General features: G+C 41.2%; 1 protein-coding gene across 1 annotated transcript in view; it reads left to right on the top strand.

The window, feature by feature from the left end:
• Positions 1–6,218: 6,218 nt before the first annotated feature.
• The window catches only part of pdgfc (platelet derived growth factor c), a 39,844-nt gene continuing 25,274 nt past the window's right edge, over positions 6,219–20,788 (top strand). Inside the window, exon 1 of the mRNA XM_084549485.1 lies at positions 6,219–6,980. Within this exon, the coding sequence (XP_084405611.1) occupies positions 6,869–6,980 (112 nt within the window). The 5' untranslated portion in view covers positions 6,219–6,868. The remainder of the gene's footprint in view (positions 6,981–20,788) is intronic.

The raw sequence follows: 20,788 nt of genomic DNA on the forward strand, positions 1-20,788 counted from the left end.
CAGAGTTGAGCTATGCTTTTATAGCTATGCCTCTGAGAGGAGAGCTTGGAAAACTATGGTAATGGTTGAGATTAGGGCATTTTCTTGATGAATGTCGTTGACACAAAGATGGCTATACAAATGTGTGTGTGTGTGTGTGTGTGAGGTTCCCCTCTAGACACAGGTACTGTAGATAAAGGTTACCTGCCTGCCAGATCACCTTAAAGAAGAAAAGATAGGTTGGGTTGTAACAGGGTATTAGTTACAAGACTCAAATCCCACACTGTTGGCGTCTGAACTCTGTAGTTGTCTGTTTGTCTATTATAATGACATCCAAGTAAAATAGGTCAGAAGTTGTGATATGAGTTACTTTTCCATGCTTTTCATGTGTTACACTAGGAATCCCCCGAACAGATTTGGAATGTATTTCTACAAAGTACAGCATGTGTCTGGCTTCAGTTGTGGTCATAACTTCTCTACATAAATAACTTTTTCTAAACATCCCAGAAATGTTTGTATTATTTTTAATTCATTTTGTGAGTTTGGTTGAAACACATTAGAAGAAGTGAAATGGATGCCTGGACTTTAGTTCTTTCAGAGAAAATGAAATCTATCACAGAACACAAGTGGGCTTATTTTTCCCACACTTTTGATCCATATCTCATTCATCGTTCTATGTCAAACAACTTGGGCGGCCATTCCACGCTGATCCCCACAGAATAATCTTGACTGACAGGGCATTCCATTTGCATACACAAATTAATCGGCACCATATGCACAGAGATTAATGATTTATGTCACAGGGCATGGTTCTGGTGTTACAATCAGGAGGCGAGCGATTGAGCACAAGGATTCTTTTGTGCTGTTCAGAAAAATGTTCTCTGGCTGGCTACGAGCCACGGGTGTGATGGACAATCGGGTGCCATTCCAGAAAAATGTCAGACTTGATTGAAGAAATCTACTGTGCAACACTACCTGGCATGCAAACCACATTTCTGCTACCATACTGCAGCTCAGAAGAGTTATACTGTATGTGCTGTCACATTTTACTTCAAACAAAAAAAAGAATTTGACAGGCCTGGCTGGAGACGCACAACTGTTACTACAAAACATCTGTTTCACTATACGTTGCTTAGTAACAGCTTTGTTTTCATTTCAGGAGTGATGGATAGTTCTTTAACTGAACCAAGAGAAGATTCAGGGACAAAAACTCTAAATATGATAAAGTGCTTGGAAGAGGAAGACACACGTGTGATATATAAGAGCTGTCAAAATGAACGAGGCCTTCATGTAAATCAGGAAGGATGAAGATAAAGCAAAGAGCAGCAGCACCGATGGAATATGCAAAACATTACAGGGTTTCTAATAGAATATTTAGAAGTCTAATGCATTTATACAATAGAATCAAGGATGAAGCTGACATTTCTAAGGAATGGTCACAACATCTTTTTCTGGAAGTTAGTCCACAGTTTACATGAATGTCATGGTTTTTAATCATGTAGGTGAAGGCCTGATGTCCAAAATGTGTTTCTGTCAGCCTCAACATGTTAATTACACCATCACAGTTTAAAAAGTCAGTCAGAACATTGGCATGGCCACTGATAATCTTTGATGAGTTCCCCCATTAACTTTTCCTTATGCACAATATTTCTTCAGTCTGACCATAAACATATATGATCCCATTAACATCTTTCAACAACACAAATCATGCATGGTTTTCCTACTACCAATGCACTGTACACTCTGCATGACCCATAAATGCAGTAGTGGGGGGGGGGAGATGTGCACAGCCTTAAGCAATTCATCGTTGCACAGCGCTGTGTTCAGGTGCAATAATATGTCCGTGAAGTTTGACAGTGCAGTAGGACTGACCCTTGGATCAGCAAATAGGCACGTTGCCATAATGGAAACTGAGTCTTTCCCATCAGCAGATGTTTAGTAAGTGCAACTCTGACCAAAATCACGATGGAGGCGTCGAGCCAGAAGTCTGCTGAGGGAGAGCTCCTTTCCAGTATTTCTGGACTTCCATCTCTGGGGGGGCAAGAACAAGAAATTCGATCAAAAAGGTGATGTCCACCTTTTTGAAAAGATTGCAGTGGTTGAAAATACTTTGTGCTTTGGGGTTGTTTTGTTTAGAATATAACATCTTAACATCTGTTAAGATGAACTTGTTCCATCCTGTGCCACCACACTGTAGACTTACTTCTGTCTCATTTTCACGGGCATCAAGCTTCTATAACAAATACAGTCAGACAGCAGCACGAAGGTAACTACTTAATTCAAATAGAACTTGTTTTCAGGGTTCTGCTGGCTGCAGGCAAATGTAGTTGATTGGATGAATGTTTAGGACAAAAGTTCTCCTGATTAAAGTGTGCAAGACAACATGCTCCAGCCTCTACTGAAAAGAGACTCTGTGTATGGCTGATGTCACCACAGAGTCATAGAAGGACCTTAGTATTATATCTTAGCAGGCAGAGTCTGCTGTGGTCTTTCTTATAAAGTGCTCTAGCATGGTCAGACCAGTCCAGCTTTTTGTTCAGGTGAACACCCAGGTACTTATAAGAGTCCACTATCTCTATGTCCATTCCCTTGATGTTCACCAGTGTGTGTGGTGTGTGTTTGTGCCAGCGGAAATCAACCATCATCTCTTTTACCCACATTCAGCTGGAGGCAGTTTTCCTGGGCACCAGTCTATAAAGTCTCATGAGTCCTCTATATTGTCCATCTTCTCCATGCTGTATGAGGCCGACGACTGCAGAGTCATCTGAGAATTTCTGCAGATGACAGATGGTTGAGCGGTATCTAAAGTAGGCAGTGTACAGGGAGAAGGGGAAGGGGGCCAGGACAGTTCCCTGAGGGGCTACCATGCTGTAGACGACCACATCAGACACACAGTCCTGTATCCTCACATACTGTGGTCTGTTGGTCAGGTAGTCCAATGGTGTTGAAAGCACTGGAGAAATCAAAGAACATGACTCTCACAATGCTCCCAGCCTTCTCCAGATGAGAGAGAGAGCTCTTTCCAGGAGGTAGATAACGCCGTCATGCATTCCGATGCAGGGCTGGTTGAAAAACTGAAGCGGGTCCATCGATGAGCTCACCAGAGGGCGCAGATGGACAAGGATCATCCTGTCCAGTGTCTATATCAGGTGAGACGTCAGTGGCGCCAATCTGTAGCTGTTCAGATCTTTGGGGTGTGGGACCTTAGGCACAGGTACCACACAGGATGGACTTCAGAAGCCTGGCACCCGCAGCTTACCCAGCCTTAATCCTTCCAAGTTCTCTCTTCACCTGATGTTTAGGGACGGGGCTGATAATACATGATTCATATGAAAAATGAGCACAGCATATGTACGATACAATGCATATTTCCATTTTTAGTCCAACAGGCTTTGTTGAGGTAATCAGGGTACTTCAATGGAAGCCACGCCATACTTCTTCTACACTACATTTTGGACGAGAATACCATTGATTTTATTAGTTCACTGTTTTTAAGAATTTGATTTTCCATGCAAATATATGATGAGGCAACAAAATATGTTGTTTTATTTATTATAAACCAAAACTGCCTATAAAACCAGCTGATTGATAACAAATTAGTACATTACGTCAGTGTGCAGGTCTTCTTTTGATACATCCAAGAGGGTTCTGCTAATCATTCTGCATATCTATTTGCATATTTTTTATTTATTATATATATATATATGTATATATATATTTTTTTTATTAAGTTAAACCTTAGTGTTGGCGTGGCCAACCATGAACCAATAAATTGCTTGCAGGTTATTTAGTGAATCTTAACTCCTTTCAGTTTCACAGCAGTGAGCCATAAACTCCAACTTTGTGTTTTCAGAGATGGAGATCAAATATGCTTGAAGATGACCCCCTCCTGACCCTATTTGGGGCAGGCAGATTAGAAAATAGCTGGATGAGTAGATGATTCCATTAAAAGAAAACAGCATGTTAACGTGGAAATATGTTGAATAACAGCATGCGGTCCCACTAAAACCAAAAAAAGTTTTGTTTTGAAAAGAAATAAGAAATGTTTCACAGCACTTGCAGTAGCATCATCAAGCTCTCGGAGCAAAGCACTACATGCTGTAGCCCCGAGGGGCACCACCAGGGGGCTCCGGTTTCAAAGCCAAGTGCAGCCAGGGGCAATTAATCACCACAATGCCACACTTTCACTATCTCAACCATAACCGTGAAACCTCAACACCCACAAGACATCCTGAGCTAACAGATATGAAGTGTGGCTACATGCTGAAGACCATAGTATCCTAAGAGCAATATTATTAGCATAACCCATAAGAGCCTGTCAGGCATAACAACAGAGATAAGACTTATTTCTGAATTCTTTTGTTTAGCATATTTTCCATCATAAATGAAAACCACTCACTATTGAGCACAAGGCTGAGCATGGAAAAAAACAACTCCTGCATGCTGCTGCAGCTACAGGTTTTACCATATAAATGAAGTAATCTCAGAGGTCTCTTTCTTCAAGGTACTATAATGAGCTGTGATCTGGGTTTAGGGAACATGTTCATTCCCTTGTGTTTCCCTTTGTTTCACTTGGAACCAAACTGGTATTTCACACAACCTGTGACAGATACGTTGTGTAATACGGACTGATTGGGAGAGGGCATTTGTTTGTTTGACAGTGTGTGTCCCGACAAGGCAAGGAAGTCTAATGGGATTTAGCCGGGGGCTGATGACTGTGAATTCTCTATTGTATACATTTCCATCTCCAGTATGCTCCGTGGACACAGAGACCTCCTCCCGGCTGGCATGTCTTTGCATGTTAGCTGTGACCCGAAAGGTCTACCTTGTTTCTAATTTCCTCTGTTTATTATATTTCTTTGTATTAAAGCCGCCACATTTCACAAGACCACCATGAAAGCGGCAATCGAACGGACAACGAGACAAAATACCCAGCTTTTACAGACAAAACCTCATGGGGTGAATGAGTGTGTGCGCATATGTGTGTGTGAAAGAGAGAGGGATTCCACATTGTGAAGTGCTGACATCTGCTGCAGGCCCTTGCAGGGATGGAATGTGATACTCTCCTTTACACAAAGGGCCTTGGCCCTTGCAGCAGGCACATGAAGACCTCAATATGCCCCTCTCCACAGGGGCAACACAAGTATGAAATGACTGCATCCATGCCCCTTTTCCTCAGCCATTAACTTTGATTAAAACCACAAAACCCTCCCTTCATACCTTGATGCTGCAGAGATGGCTGCTCTGCACTCTCTTTGAGGTGGTGGTTTCTGAGCTATGTGAGACTGGGGGTAAATTGCTGCAGCATTGCATCATGTGTCTGGCTCAATGGGTTCAATATGTCTCCAGCTCTCCTTTGATTGTTGTGTCTGTGCTGCAGGAGACTTGCCATGCAGCAGGGGGATACACTGGTGGATTTTGCCAACAATAGGGTGGGAGGAACCACATGAAACGCAGTTGATGAGGTACAACACTGGGCCGGGGAGAAAGGAAATTGGGAACAGGAGGGAGTATTGTTCCAAGCGGTGTCTCTGCTTTGATATGACAAATTGAGAAGCCCTTAAACATTTCCTTCCACAGAAACATTTAGGCAAAGTGCAAAACAGAGTGTTAAAAAGTTTTGTGTGGGTACATTTGTCTTTCACGTCTTGTATGGGGAAAGTGAATCAAGGTTTTAAACAATCACTATGTGGCTGAAACAAGCTTTTTTTTTTCTTACGGAAAGTTTCAGTTGAATCATGACCACCCTGATGTGAATATGTAATCTGGACTACATTGTTTAACCGTGTATATGTTATAAATTTGATGAACCATGATGCTCCGGGATAAAAATGGAACTGGGTCACAAAGGCTGCAATGATTTAGCCCAATAGAATGAGTAGGAAAATGTCTTTACCAGCACATACTTCAAATTTCCTTGTTCTTAAAATAGATATAACTTCTTCTAGAAGTGCTGCAAAGATAAAATCTTTAGTCATTCAATTTAACTGCTGCACAGTTATTATTATTTATTTTTTTTTCATTTGCGTAGAAGAGTCTGCAGAGTAATTTCAGGAGTTCCCAGATATCAAGATCACCTCACACTGAACTGTTTTTCTCTATAGCTTTCTCTGGAAATTACTTGTGAAACTGATTGCAGGAGGAACAAAAAAATGGAACTGAAAGTGGGTGAAAGACCAGGCAGCAACGTAATAGTTAACATCCCGGGGAGTTTCCTCGGCTGGGAAGTTGTACTTTATGTATAGCACCTGTTGTGCCGTCAGTTGCCAGTCTCCAAAAACCCAACCCTGGCCGCGCAGCGATATTTTATCTCAGTCTCCAAGTTATGACTCTAGACCGCGCCAGACAACAGAACTCGTCTCGGTGTTGCGAATGGTTTCTGGGCACAGACTGTATCAGGTTGCTGGACTCCCTCGCTCTCTCCGTGTGTGAGCCTTTGCTGTAATGCGTAAAGATCTGCAGGGATTTATCAGGCGGAGTGAAGAACGCACAGTGGACGCGCTTTAGCCAAAATGCATAAGTGCATTTCTAACGATCTGGTACCATAGTTGATATGCGTGCATAAGGACGATTTTACAACTAATTCCGGGATTATAAATACTTAAAACCAAACTTTCTTTGAGCAAAGTATCCACGTTTTCTTAAAACCAACAGGTGCGCACTTGCATTGCGCAGCAGCGCCAGGTTTGGAAGCTGTGGAGAGGATTTGTTGTGACATTTCACTTTCTTCAGACGGACTGATGATTAAGATTATGTGGATTTCACTCTGCGTTTATCCTCTCCAAATGTGTCCAAGACTGCACTGGTGTCCTGTAAACGACGCGTGCGTGTGGTGATACAAACCATCCCGTCTACAGCGCTTTGTGATCGCCAACTACCACTCATCCAAATGATCCTTCCATTATTACTCCTTCTTGCATCGCTTCTCCAACAATATGGGTCGGAAGCTGAATCAAGTCATGTCAGCAAGTTTCACCTTCCAAATATAAAGGAGCAAAACGGTGAGTTTTCATTTTGTTTCATTCAGCAAAGTTTTTAAACTGAGATTCTTTAAAATGCACATCTGCGTGGAGCTGCAATGAATGGCAACATTTAATGCCTTTCGAACAGCATTATCCAGGATAGGAAGTGCAAAATTACCTTTTACCTTTAAAGTGTACCCCTGTATGTTTAAGAGGGGGAAACCCTCCTGAAATTCCAGGTCCCCCGGGAAAGGTTTTGCTTGTGATCATAAAAAAAGGCTCCATTCATTCAGCAGAAGTCGCTCGGGGCGATGTAATTTGCTTACCTCTGAACTGACTGCACTGAACTGCACTGATTCAGACATTTTCCACGTTTAATGTTACGTCCAGGCTGATGTTGATGGTATATTTGGCTACATAAGTAAATAATATTCGGCAATGATTATTTTTTTTTATTTTATTTTATTTTTTTAGGGGGGGGGGGGGGGGACAATTAGGTCCTTTGTTGTGTAGTGAGTGTGAGTGCACAGTAGTGGTGGAACATAGGGTAATCTTAGAAATCTGTAATAATGTTATTAATTAAGATTGGGCATGAGCATTCTGTAATCTTCCTGGAATTTAGCTAATACACTGATTGAAACCCACTTAATGAGGATTTTTCTTTTTAATTTAGTGGTTGATAAAACACTTACTAATGAATTATAGATTAACCATAAGCCATAGCTCTTTCTTTTGCTTTTTAGCTCCATAAATCACCCGGAAGAGCCCTCAATGAACTATTTAACTTCTTACTAAGTGTTAACATTTTGGTCCAGATGTCCACTTGATAAATCTTTTTCTTATAAGGAGCAAGTGCTGTGCAGAAAGTGGGATCCAACAGCCTGGACACCAAAACGTTGTTCTTCTTAATGGTATATAATGCTACTTAAAAACTCTAGTAATTGATGCTTATTTGAATCCTTTTTTAAATCAAGTTAAATAAACAGTACAATTTTACATAGCAACATATCAACAACATAAAGACACAAATAAATCTCACAGTTCAAAGCACCACCATGTCTGTGTTCTGCAGATGTTGCATTGCTCAAACATCATTCATTACTCAGTCTTCTATAGCCAGTAGGTTTGACTGGCCTTGTGTGAGGACATGCAGCACTGACTTCACTACAGTAACAGCGAGCGCTGAGAAATCAGAGCCTCCCGTCGGGATCTCCAGGTTCAATCAGGACGACTGAGAAAGGAAAACAACAGGGAGGAGGGAGGAGAGGGAGAGAGATGAAGTAAGTGAAGGAGGGGAAGTGTGGGGGAAAGATGTTAAACTGTCAAAGAACTCTTTAAAATCGTGGTCACACGTTGGCTGAGGGCATAGCTGGCCAGGCCGTCTGTAACCTCTGACTGGAGTGTCTGAGTGCTCGCCATTCTGCCACACTTGATTGCTGATACTCGGTGAGACAATTTGATATCGATCTGAAGTCGGGGAGAGAGCCAGACCTGTCTGGCATGTTTAGTAGTAGTTGCCTAGAGAGTTACGGTCCCCAGTCGTATTAAGCTTGGCAAGCAGCTGCTGATGACTCCATAAGATATCAGTGGGGACCATCTCCCATTGAGAGCCAGTGCAGTGGAGAGTAACCATCTGTCGCAATAGATGATTTGGGCAAAACTTCCAAAAAGGAACGGGCATGAACTCTGAAATTCAAACTGTGAGTGTTGTGGTCATAAATAACGTGAACATTTCCTTCCTCCACCGCTGAGAATTATGTTACAGTGTTGCACATGTCATTTTCATGTGTTCGCCACATGGCTATAAAGTTTCACGGTTATTAAGAAAAAACATTACTAAAAATGAGATCTCCAGTCGCCCTACTGGATGGCTGTGTATGATTTTGGAACGGGAAAAAGTTAGAGGAAAAATGCATGTAATCATCCACCCCGACCACCACCGCCACAACCTCTGGTTATTCTTTTGTTGTGTAGAAAAATCTTTTTCTTCCTGCAAACGGGTGTAAATTGAGACCAGATAGTCTAACATAGTCTCATTTTACACCACTATTCACTAAGACACATAAACAAGAAAACTGAGATTCAGTGCCAACCTATTTTATTTCATATCCCTGCAATATCTGCTCTCAGAAACTAAAGTTGACTGCCTTTTTGGGGTTTGGCCTGGATTACACACTGAAGGAGTCAGTGCTGACCCAAACACATTCCAAGTCAGCTTTGTAAGTATGTCCTTTCTGTAATGGAACAAATAATGCCAGTGAATGTAATCCAGGTAGTGTTATTTTTCTCCCTCGGACTCTGGAAAAGGAAATCAACAGTACACTATCTGTGAAATACATTTTATAATAGGTTGATAGTGGCACTGAGTTTTATTTTATAGAAAGTTCAATCAATGTTGTCTTTCCATCTGAGCAAATAGACTTGTATATAATGTAGCACTTCACCTTGTCTTCAAGTTGATTACCCATGACATATATAGGTACGTTTCATTCTGCCGTGCAGCCTTTATGAAAATTATTGTGTCTTAGGCAGTGACTTGCTGGGAGAGATGCAGGTTGTTGCCAGTAACGTACATCCCACTGAAGATGCATCTCAGCTTCTTAGTCACAAGTCAGCTCCACATCACTTACATGACATTAAGAAGTTTGTCTTCTCTTTTCTGTAGAAGCCCATGTTTTTATCCATACCATACCCACCCTTAAGCAGAGACAAAGGTTTCATCAAAAACATCCAGCTGCAGATATTTGTAGGAGATGCAGATTACCTGTGATATTTCCACATATCCCCCCCTGAGCGCCACTGGAAGAAGGTATGCACCACTCTAGATCTGCCAATGATCACAGAGGCTGGTGTTCCGTTAAAGATTATGGGATTAGGGGGAGGACTGGGGTTAGAAGGGTCGTAGGCCTATAGGGAACATGTGCAGTGTGCCACATATAGGCATACTTGCAGCACAGGGGTGCATTGTGCATTCATTAGATTGTGATGTAGACAAATAAGACGTTTGCAGCGGGGATTTAAAAACAGGCAAAAGACTGGGTGGCCTTGTTAGGAATCATGACTGTTTCATTCATTCATTGGTCGCTGAGAATAGTTGTTAATAGCACACTTAGAAGTACTTTAGCTGCCAATCACCTAAAGATGAATAGTAAGTTCGTCCACCTTGCTAGACTCCAAGCCTTGTTTATACACAGAAAGATTAGCAACAGCTTAAGGAAATATTTGGTCATTTGATAAAAAGTTCAAGGTACAAGCCTGTATACACAAAAACCCAAGGGGAGAAACAAACTCCAACTCCCAAATATCTAATCAGAGACATTAAGATTCCGCCAATTGTGAGCTAAAACGTTGGGCTAGTCTTGGATGCTTTCACCAACTGGGAGCAGCTTTCTAAATTTGCAAAGTTGGAAGAAATAAAAGCGCTAATTGCCAATATATAAAAAAGTTGTAACATTAAATCCCAATCAGTTTTCACACAACATGTTTTGCTACATTTGCTAGAAACAAATATTCCACTACATATGATTCACCAAACAGTATCTGCATGTGAAATTAAGAAGCATCAAGCATAATTTGAACCTCTCAGCAAATGTTTCCAAGTCTGCCCCGAGACCAAGACAGACCAAACATACTGATTTATATAGCATCAAGCCTCTTCTACAGGCAGCTACAAATGTGGCCAGCTGGCATTGCCGTTTATGTTATTTTAAGTGGTTTCCATAGTGCTTAACTCTGTGTCTTAATTTGAAATTACGATACGGCTCTTAAACCAGTGCAACAGAACCAGCCTGGCTTGAAATCTCCATTCGTTCTTTAATACAGGTCAGATGTTTCCTGAGCCTGCTTCCCTGGGAAAGCTTGTTTCCACTTAGAAGAATGTGTACTTTGATGGATATGCATGAATGAATGAATGCAGCACTACGCAGTTAATCATTGTAGTGGGCAGTGCAATAGTGGCCGGTATGTCAGGCTGTATTAAAACCATCAAAGAAAATGGATGGTTCGCATGTTCAATGAACTCTGTGGGAAGAAAATGGCTATTTCACCAAGTATGTCGCCATTGTTAGATCAAAACCACATATATGTAGATAGGTTTATCTTACTTTCGTAGTGCTGGAATCAAACTTTCTAATATATACAATACATTCTGGCTTCTTGTCCCTGCCCATCATTAGTGTGATTTTTCCACGATAGCAGCCGTAGAAACTGCTGAATACAAGCAGATCTATGTCTTCTCGCAGGAGGTGATTTTTTCCCCCTCAACATCTCACTCCAGAGTGTGGGAGACCCTGGATAAAAGTGTCTATGTTTTCCCTGTCAGCTCTATTTGGAAGTAGAGTGCTGTATTTGGCAGGTGAAAGCATGCCACCGCCTGCCTGCTGTTTGTCATTTTGGGCAGCCAGGGCACGGTCTCTCCCAACACTTCAGGAAGCCAAGGGAGTTTTCAAGGGATCTGGGTCATAGATTTAGGTTCTTTAAGGAAAAATAGTCTCGACTGACGTCCGGTCTGTCTGCGCCTGGATGAATCTATTCTTGTCGAGTTTTCTTTGCTTACGGACAATGCTCTGGCCAGCCATGATCCAATGAAAACAAAAAACTAATGTCTTAGTCTCCAAAAGGTTTCTTTAGGTTCATTATGCCAAATGACAGGTTTCAGGTCAGACAAAAATATTTTGCCTATTGCTAGTAGAAAAGCAGTTTTAGGTCACCTCTGAAGTGATATTGCATTCAGAATAAACCTTTTAGTACAAGACAATAATATATCAAGTTTGGCAGCTGTTTATTTGAAAGGGATTCCCGTAGCGACAAGTTGTTGTAGTGGAACAATGTATACATTTGTCTAAGAAAGTTAACCACTTACAAAACATAATGTACTCCTCCAGCGTCCCTTTGTTTGCTCAGTATATTCAAGGCAGCAGTTGTTGAATTTTTTGTTTCTCAAAGCAGCAGTGAAACAGTGAAAACTGTGACAGGACAAAACTTTAATGATTCAAAATCAGTAAAAATTACAGTTGTTAAGTCAGATATCTAGTACTATGCATTGGCTGGCATTAAATGGATTACATAATAACCAGATTAACAATCAGCCCTGCGATAGGCTGGCGACCTGTCCAGGGTGTACCCCGCCTCTCGCCCGATGACAGCTGGGATAGGCTCCAGCAGACCCCCGCGACCCTTAACAGGAATAAGCGGGTACAGAAGATGAATGAATGAATGAATGAACAATCAGACATCAGCTTTTTCTTTTCCAATGTGGAATTTTTTGTGTCATTTAAGTGTAAGTATAGATGTTAAGAAATGATGACTGTAGCAACATCAGCTAAACTATAAAACTATAGAGCCCTGTACATTTTATTCGTTCTCCATCTCTTTGTAGCTGCCAATTGTGGACATCAATGACTCTGGTTGCCTATTTAACCTTTTATCTATTTCCCAACACAACTATTTCCAAGGGAAACAAGCAGAACATAAAAATATTGACAGTGCATGAACAGATCTTGCTCCTCTTACTGTCTCCGCTCTCTATTTGAAAAGGAAACATTGTCGTGGTCAAGGCTGCTTGATCTGGGTCCACTTGACACTCCAAGCCTGTTCTCAGCACGGTGAATCTGATGGTAGGAACCAACATTGTGGACAGTGTTACCTTGTGGTAGACATTCGGGGCTACAACCAACCGAATCTCATTATCATTTCACGCTTTCTTGCCGCCATATTGCTGCTAATCTCTTCCTGTGTGTACGTCCCTTGACAATAGCTGTTACTATAGCAACAGGATTTCCAAGTGAAACCAACCTAGAGACAGAATGTGATCAGTACCTTTCACCATCCCATGGAGGAAGAGCACGATCATGTTTATTTATGTATGGGTGGAAAACAGATTCAATTATGAGGCAATGTAGCTTGGAAGAAACTGAAATATGAAATTATGATTAAAATATTCCATAAAATCTGCGTCTTGGTGCTCCACTGCAGTGACCTGAAGCAAGACACTTATCTTGTAGCTACTGCATGGCCATTATCAGGTGCACTTGTAGCTCCCAGGTGTGTCTGGAACTGTCTGAATAGAAATCAGGGTGTTGGTGAGGAAACACATACGTACTCAGCAAACACTGTCTGGATAAATAATGTATTTAAAGAATATCTTTAATGTGCCACTGTGTTTCTTCCAGGTTCTTATCTGTTCAGCGTCTGCAGCAGTCCCATTGTCTTGCCTCTGCCTGCTGGCCTCAAATAAGAAACCCGCTTTCTAAAATAGCCCCAGTTTTCAGATAAGGATAGTGAAAAGGTTATGCCATCAACTTGGCAATATCAGTTCAAATGTTTGTCAATGTTTCCGGGTAAATGCTAGTTCTGAAGGCTGTAATCACGCTGATACGATGATGCTAAAAAAAGAAAAAGGACACCACGAGCCTCCCTCACAAGCAAAATGATTACAGATAACTTTACGATCATGTTTTTTTCCTTATCAGTGGAAAGAAATTACCCAAATTGAAAAACAATTTAGCCTCCTTAGCGGAAGGACTCCGTGAATGTTATCAGCTGCTTTGGCACAATGACTCAAGCAGCTACTGCATGACTAGCTGGCACAGAGCAAAGCGGCTACACAAGAAGCTGGCTGAATAAAACAAAGCGCAGGGAAAATGAGCAATTATGAGTCAAGTGTATGCCTCTGAGACTCCCACTGCAAAAAAAAAAAAAAAAAAAGCCACAGTATATAAATTTAGACTTCTGAACAAGGTGTAAATAGTGCCGGTGTTATTGATTCTAAATGGGTTTAAGGAAGTGGCTGACTGGTGCAGGAAGGGTGGAGCATACTATCTGCCTGGAGTGAAAATGACTTGTCTGAGCAAATGCCTGCCATTCACTTTGAGTTAGCATCGTTTGCTCAGCTCTTTGTTCCTTTTTTTTTTTTTCTTACTACTTTGATTGTTTTTTTGATTCACTGCTTGCATTAACACAAGAGGCATGCCATTCCCATTAGCGTTTGTTCACCCTAACCCAACCAGCCTATGGCTCAAAAACATTCCCCATATCACATTTCCATGGTTTTATATGCTTAATTAACTAAATGCATAAGTATTTGTCTCACACGGTTGTAATTTATGAGCATTTTGCACTGAAAACACAACCTGTCAAGGCAAGAAAATGAGCAAATATCCGCTGGGTTATAAAAACGTATAATAGTATGAAAAAAAAAAAGAGGAGCTTGGGAAGTTCGCTTGATCTACTCTAAAAGCTGGCAAGAATAATTACCGTTCTTGTTGTAACAAAACAAATTCCCTCTCAAACAGGAGCCTCCATTGATAAAACATTTGGATCAGCTCGAGGCCGTGAGGGCTTGAATCGTTGTCAGTACGGCTCTGTTTTTACGCAGTCCTCATTTGTCCTCAGACTATTGGTTTCCTTACGGCAACTGGAATTCCAGCTGGACTAGAAAATCTTGGCAGTAAGATGAGTTGACCTTGGTTGCTGTCTCTGGTGGGCATGTCTGCATAACTTGGCAGATGTCATCACCCCCTATCAGAGAGGTATGTCAAAGTGTCTTGTAAGGACTCCACTCCTCAGTTCACTGGGCCTTTCGGGCATCACCTAGCAGTTGACTGACAGGGAGCTTGACCCAGAACAAGTGTTGAAGAATCTCCCAGCTGTGACTTTTGTGACAGAACAGGACCTATTTAGTCAGACATTACGAGAAAATAGTTGTCTAAAATACTGGGTAGTTATTAAGGAACATGAAAGGAAAAAATAGTAACAGTATAAGTTAACTAACAACAGACTGCCAGTGGTTAATGATCTACCTTCTGGTTATGCAGTACTCTATCTATAAATCAGGTACAAAATGACACATAAACATTATATTACATCCATTTTATTTAAAATATGGCGAAAAGGTTTCTAGACACGAAAGTGAAAAAATCCTTTAATTTTTTATTATTTTTTTTTTTTTTTCATGATTCCTGGCGGGGATATTGTTTCTGGGACAATTTTTCTGTTGATTTAGGCTGTCACAGTCTGTTCTGCATCTTCGCGTAATCACACAGTGGCATTATTCCACCTGTTGGAGGTCTCCTTGTTCTTCTTGTCGCTCTACACACTAATAATGACTCTGGCTGTATGCGCAGGGTCACTGCCATGCTGCAGAGTAACATGTAGACACATTAGATGCCTTCTCTAGTGGTATTACATGATGGATAAGACAGAGGATAAGAATCCAAATATCTAAAGAGATAAAGAGCTTTTATTTGTCATTATATTATACAAGTATCATATAACGAGATTGCATGGTCAGACATGGAGGGTTGGTCCTGAGCCGCTGCACTCGCGCACGCCGCCACTGTGGGCCAACCTGACCAGTGCCTAACACCTAGCATGTTTTGATGATGGGAGGAAACCGGAGTGCCCGGAGAAAACCCACGCAGACACGGGGAGAACATGCAAACTCCACACAGAAAGGCCTCCGCCCCGGGGATTCGAACCAGCGACCTTCTTGCTGTGAGGCATCAACGCTACCCACTGTTCCCACCGTGCTACAGTATCGGATACTTTTGCATATTACTGTAGCACTGTTTAACTGCCATTGCATTATTCAGACACATTCCTAAAACATATATTAATGAAAGATGATTTTATTTACATATTTCACATATATTATTTTGGATTATTTTTTTTTTTTTCTGGCTGAGTCTCACTCTGTAAATAATGAATTATCTTTGACTACAAGGCTGCATAGTTTATGCAGACCCATCACCGAGGCACGATCTTTTCCGCGTGTGCCATCTTCCTCGCTATGACGTGAAGGGTTTGTCATGTGTGAAAGCCAGTTACTACTGTAGGTTCATCTTATGCAGCAGAAACATTTGGTGGTCATCAAGCACCGTCATTAAGCATGCTGATTTTAGAAAAGGACAGCCAGAGTTACCGATGCGTGAACACCCTCATTATGTTTTGAATACATCCAGTGTGTTGGACAGCTCGGTGCAGAATATGCAGTTTCAGCAGTTAACATCAGAATAAAGATCTGTCAATTTGTAAAGACAAACATTATGGTACACATGAAAAGCATGTGCTGTACATACCAGCATGTGTCTGGATAGACTGATTTATGGCCTGTACTGACAAATACCGTTTTACTTTTTTGCAGCCATATTTCTTGAACGGCATTCCTTATACGTCATTTCATATTTATTACATGACAGGTTGCTTTGGCGTAAGTTGCTAATAAATGCCAGTAATATTAATTAAAAGCATACCATTGTTCTGGCTTGTTACCCTTCAGTTGCGGTACCCCTTTGTGCTTAATCAACTTCTGCATCAGTCTGACAAGCAGCATCTCCACTCAATGTGTTTTTACTTGATCTGAAAGGATTCTTGTCGATTCAGCGCTAAAGTAAATAGTTTTGAGATTACGTTACATTTTATGCAGTGCAACCTTGTGTGCTTCAGGTCAAAGATACCACAGGGACACATAGCTGAACTGATTTGCATCTTAAAAGAATGATCTTTGTTCTCCGTGTGTCGCTACTCGTGGAGCGCAAGCTCAGGGTGCAATCTCACTCAAACATTCATAATGTCCAAAGTTTATGAAGAAACATTTTTCTTGTTTTCAGTTCCTATTACCCAAAATAGTTACAATACCAACTCATAAGTCATGCATGCTGACGGAATTGAAACCGCCGCTGTGTCCACTGTAGGTGCCATTGGAGGAGAGTGAGAAGAGAACCAGAAGCCATTAAATGGAAATGTGAAATATCCCAGCACTAATGCATTTAGGGTTTGAAATAAAAAACACACCTGTCCCAGTAATCATTGGCACAGCGCCTTCCCATGCTGGCTGGATTATGTCACCTAGCACATGGTGAGACGTGATATACGATTCTATGGCAGTGGCATACGGAGCCGGTAACCCAATCACACATACTATTTTGAGAATGTATGGCTTTTCCCAAAGCACAAATAGGTTTTCAGTGCACGCAGGATATGCTCTGCTAAGGCGTGCTTACACTTGGATCCCCGGGAGAGGGTATCCATTTCTACAGCCCAACTGGAATGAAAATGCACATTAGCTATTAGGTCGTATGACTGACTGGAATGATTTTGCCAAGTGTGTATGTGCATGTTTGAGTGTGGCTGTCTGCACGCAGAAAGAGATCTGCTGCAATCTCTGTTTAGTGGAATGAAGAATGAAACTACCTCTTACCACGTTCCACAGTAGAACAAGACAATGCTGGGAAATGTTTTGTCTTAGAGCAACATCTCCAAGCCTTGTCACTTGGTAGCTTTTGCCGCTGAGGAAAGGAAATTTTACCGTCCTGTAACACTCTCAAAAAGACAGCTGATAGCGAGGGTTATAAATTCACTTATTGGGCAAATGCTATTTGCACCCAAGTGTTAGGCAGTAGCCAACAATGCTGTTTGTACTCGGGGTAGAATAGCCCATCTGGTTATACAGCCAGGTTTGAAGCATAACAGAGACAAGCACCCGCGTATCTAGCCAACAATGCTATTTGCATGCAGCTGAAACACTTGCTGGCAGAAAGACATTCGAACACAAAGCTGATGTCATCTGTTTTACCCTCTTCCCTAATCTAACCAAGTCATTTTGTCTCCCAAAATTTGACCAAACTGATACTTAAAATGGAAAATAATAAGTCAACTTGGAACAAATCCTGTTTGCCCAGATCTAAGGCCTGTGTTTGACCCATTCTTCCTTCACAATCACTTCAATATGTGGGCTTTATACCACTTACTGTGGTATAAAGCCCACATATTGATATCTTATTGTCTTTTTGCTAGAGGAGGAGAGAAATGAAGGGACTGTACTACAGCTCAGGATATAGCTGCCCTGTAACTATTTCCCCCCATGGTTTGAATAGATAGTATTTATTATTTATTTGTAATTTCTAAGAGCACGTTACATCATACTGTACATAATACATAATACATCAGGACACATGATGTTCTGATGAGTGGCCTGTCTTTATGTATTCCATTCAAACTTGTAGAGTGAGGAAAATTGTAATGAATGTGATACGGTGTGCAATTCGTCACTTTGTTGCAGCATGAAAAACTGCTGTCCTTGTACAATGTGAAAAAAATGACTTGATAGACTTACTGGAAAAGTGTGTTTTATTTATTCAACAGCCTAACTTCCAGTAAGTTGGTTACAGATGCCCCGATATTTGTTACATTTCTCACGGTTTCTTTTGTTTCTTGGGATCTACCGCTGAAGAACCAACACTCTTCCTTCGTCTTTGTGCCATATGCTACTGTGTACTAGCTCTCTGCACATGTTGCAATCCTAAACACTCGAGTTGTGCTTAAAATTAAAAAAGAGTTTGACACTGGATGTGATTAAGCAGTTGAGGAGTACAAAGAAAAGGGCTCAGATGTTGCTTGGCTCAGTACCACAGGCTTACATTTGAAAAAAAATCACTCAAGAGGAAAAAAGACAGGGACGTTTAAGTATGATCAGAAATTACATGCAGGGAGTAGATGATGTAACCAGAAGCTCAGTGACTCTGCCAAAGCAGTAGTCTTGCAGGATGTAGTGTCCATGCTGTGTTTTATTGCTAGGTTCTGCACATTTTAAGTAGACTTTTCAAAATCAAATACCGGAGGGTGTGGCAGTTTTCACAGGAGACATTTTGACTTGTCTTAGCAGGAAAAGCACACGTGTAACTAATAACCTTAATTATAGCTGTACTCCATTTAGCTGCACCAGGAAGCTGTGCCAGTGTGCCAGAATGCAATACACAAAGGTCTGAGAACTGCTGCCACTAAATACAGTGCAGCCCTTATTAATGTATTAGTTAGATATGTGAGTGACAAGTTAAAAATATCCACTGTGAATTAAAGTCCTGTTTAATGCTGTTGGTGACACAGCATAATGTTACAGCTGGAGGCAAGCAAGTAGAAACAAGAGAGTGGACGTACATCCTCTTGAACTTCGATCTGGGATGTAGTTAAAGATAAGACTCTGGAATGAGTGTGGAGTGTGTTTGTGTTTCCGTTCAGGTGATAATTAACGTGACATTAACTGGGCAGTTTGCCATTCCAGTCAGTAATGGCCATTAGGAGGGGGAAAACTCTACCGATTCATGTTTTATTGTGTGTTTATTGTGCATGTGCTGGATGATTAATGCACATTGTCTTATCTGTTCTATCAACAGTTTGGAGTTTGATGTTAAAGCTTGCTTATAAGGCGCAGCAGTGCACAAAGAGCCATGATAAATAGTTGAAAAATACAGCTGCACTAAACCAAAAAATGCTGAACCACTTCTCAGTGCTCCTCATAGTGAATGTAGTGTACAGGATCTGTGTACATAAGTTGGGATTAGATCACATATGGCTGTACTAATGTACTGATGCATTTGTGTATACACAGCACTGATCCTGATTTATGCAGCTGTGCTCACAAACCTTTTTCAGCTCTGTCCAAAACGCAAAGCTGAATAAAAGGCACCCGGACTTGTTCGTCTTTTTTAGCACTATTTGCAGATTAATCAGACATTACACAATACTGATTTACCACAGAATTATTGCACTTATGTTCCTCTGCCAACTAGCCAAGTTGCAGTTTGCATCTATGTCTGTCCGGACTTGTAAAATAAGTCATCAAGACTTTGAAGGAATTAATACAAGTGTATCTGCGAATATTATAGTGTTGTAATCAAGTTGACCTTTGACCTTTTGGATATAAAATGTTATCACCCCACCATTTATCCTATCAGATATTAGGAATTCTTATGAATTCTTGAGTTATAGACAAAAGCACTTGGACCATTGACCACCACATCAGTGCGTCCAAGTGAACGTTGGTGCCAATTTTGAAAAAGCTGTGCCAAGGCGTTCCTTCACATTTACAAGAATGGGCCTGACGCAGGCATAAACATCAAGATAAAAACAAAAATAGTTGGAGCCATCTCCGGTATTTAACACTTAAACTGCGAGAAGTGCATGCGATGACAATAATGGCTCAGATTAAATAATTAAAATACAGAGAAATGAAGGTTCTTCTACAGAATGAGACTCTGAAGCTATATGAAAGAGACTGACGATTTTACAAGACCCCAAGACTTTCGCACTCCCTTTTCTTCTTCACACTTCACAGGGAAGATTGTGTGATAACAGCTTGAAGGACACCTCTTGAATGACTAATGCTCGGACTATGAGAGACTCTATAAGAAGAGTGACAGGCTACTAACCAGTTGGAAAAGTTGCCAAACCCCCTCTTCCTCTTCCTCCTCCTCCTCTTCCTTTGCCCTCCACATCTTACATCTGTTCAGCTGCCTCTAATTAGGACTTTTACAGGCGACAGCATTAAAAAGGCCCCGGAACCACGGCAGCTAATGAGACACCAATGACAAGGGAGATCTTTCATGCACAACTCCGTTTGTCAAAGTCTATCTCTCATTTTTTGCCTTGACAGCCAAAGTTTGTTCAACACTTTGTCTCCCTTCACACCTGTTGACAGGCTTTAGCTGAGATCCAAAGCGGGTCACTGAGCTGGCTTGTTTTTTTGGCGTGTTTTGCAGCACTGGATTCTCATGGTGATGGATTTTCTCAGGCAGATTAGGGACGTGTCTGCATGCGTGCTGTGAACATCAAACATTTCTGATGAAAACAAGGGAAGTTAAAAGGTTTTGTAGTTACAGGTCGTATTTTTGTTACATGCAATCTTACTGCAAGTGCAGTATCCGAGCATACCATATAAATAAAGAAGCACACATTAAAAATAAGTCACAACTGCATGGTCATACATCATTAAAACACTCAAAATGTAGATATCTAATATTTTTGTGGTGGCTCTGGTTGTCCCCATCTTAGCAGTAACTGACTCCCCCTAA

Source organism: Chelon labrosus, assembly GCF_963514085.1.
Source record: "Chelon labrosus genome assembly, chromosome: 8".
NCBI lineage: Eukaryota > Metazoa > Chordata > Actinopteri > Mugiliformes > Mugilidae > Chelon > Chelon labrosus.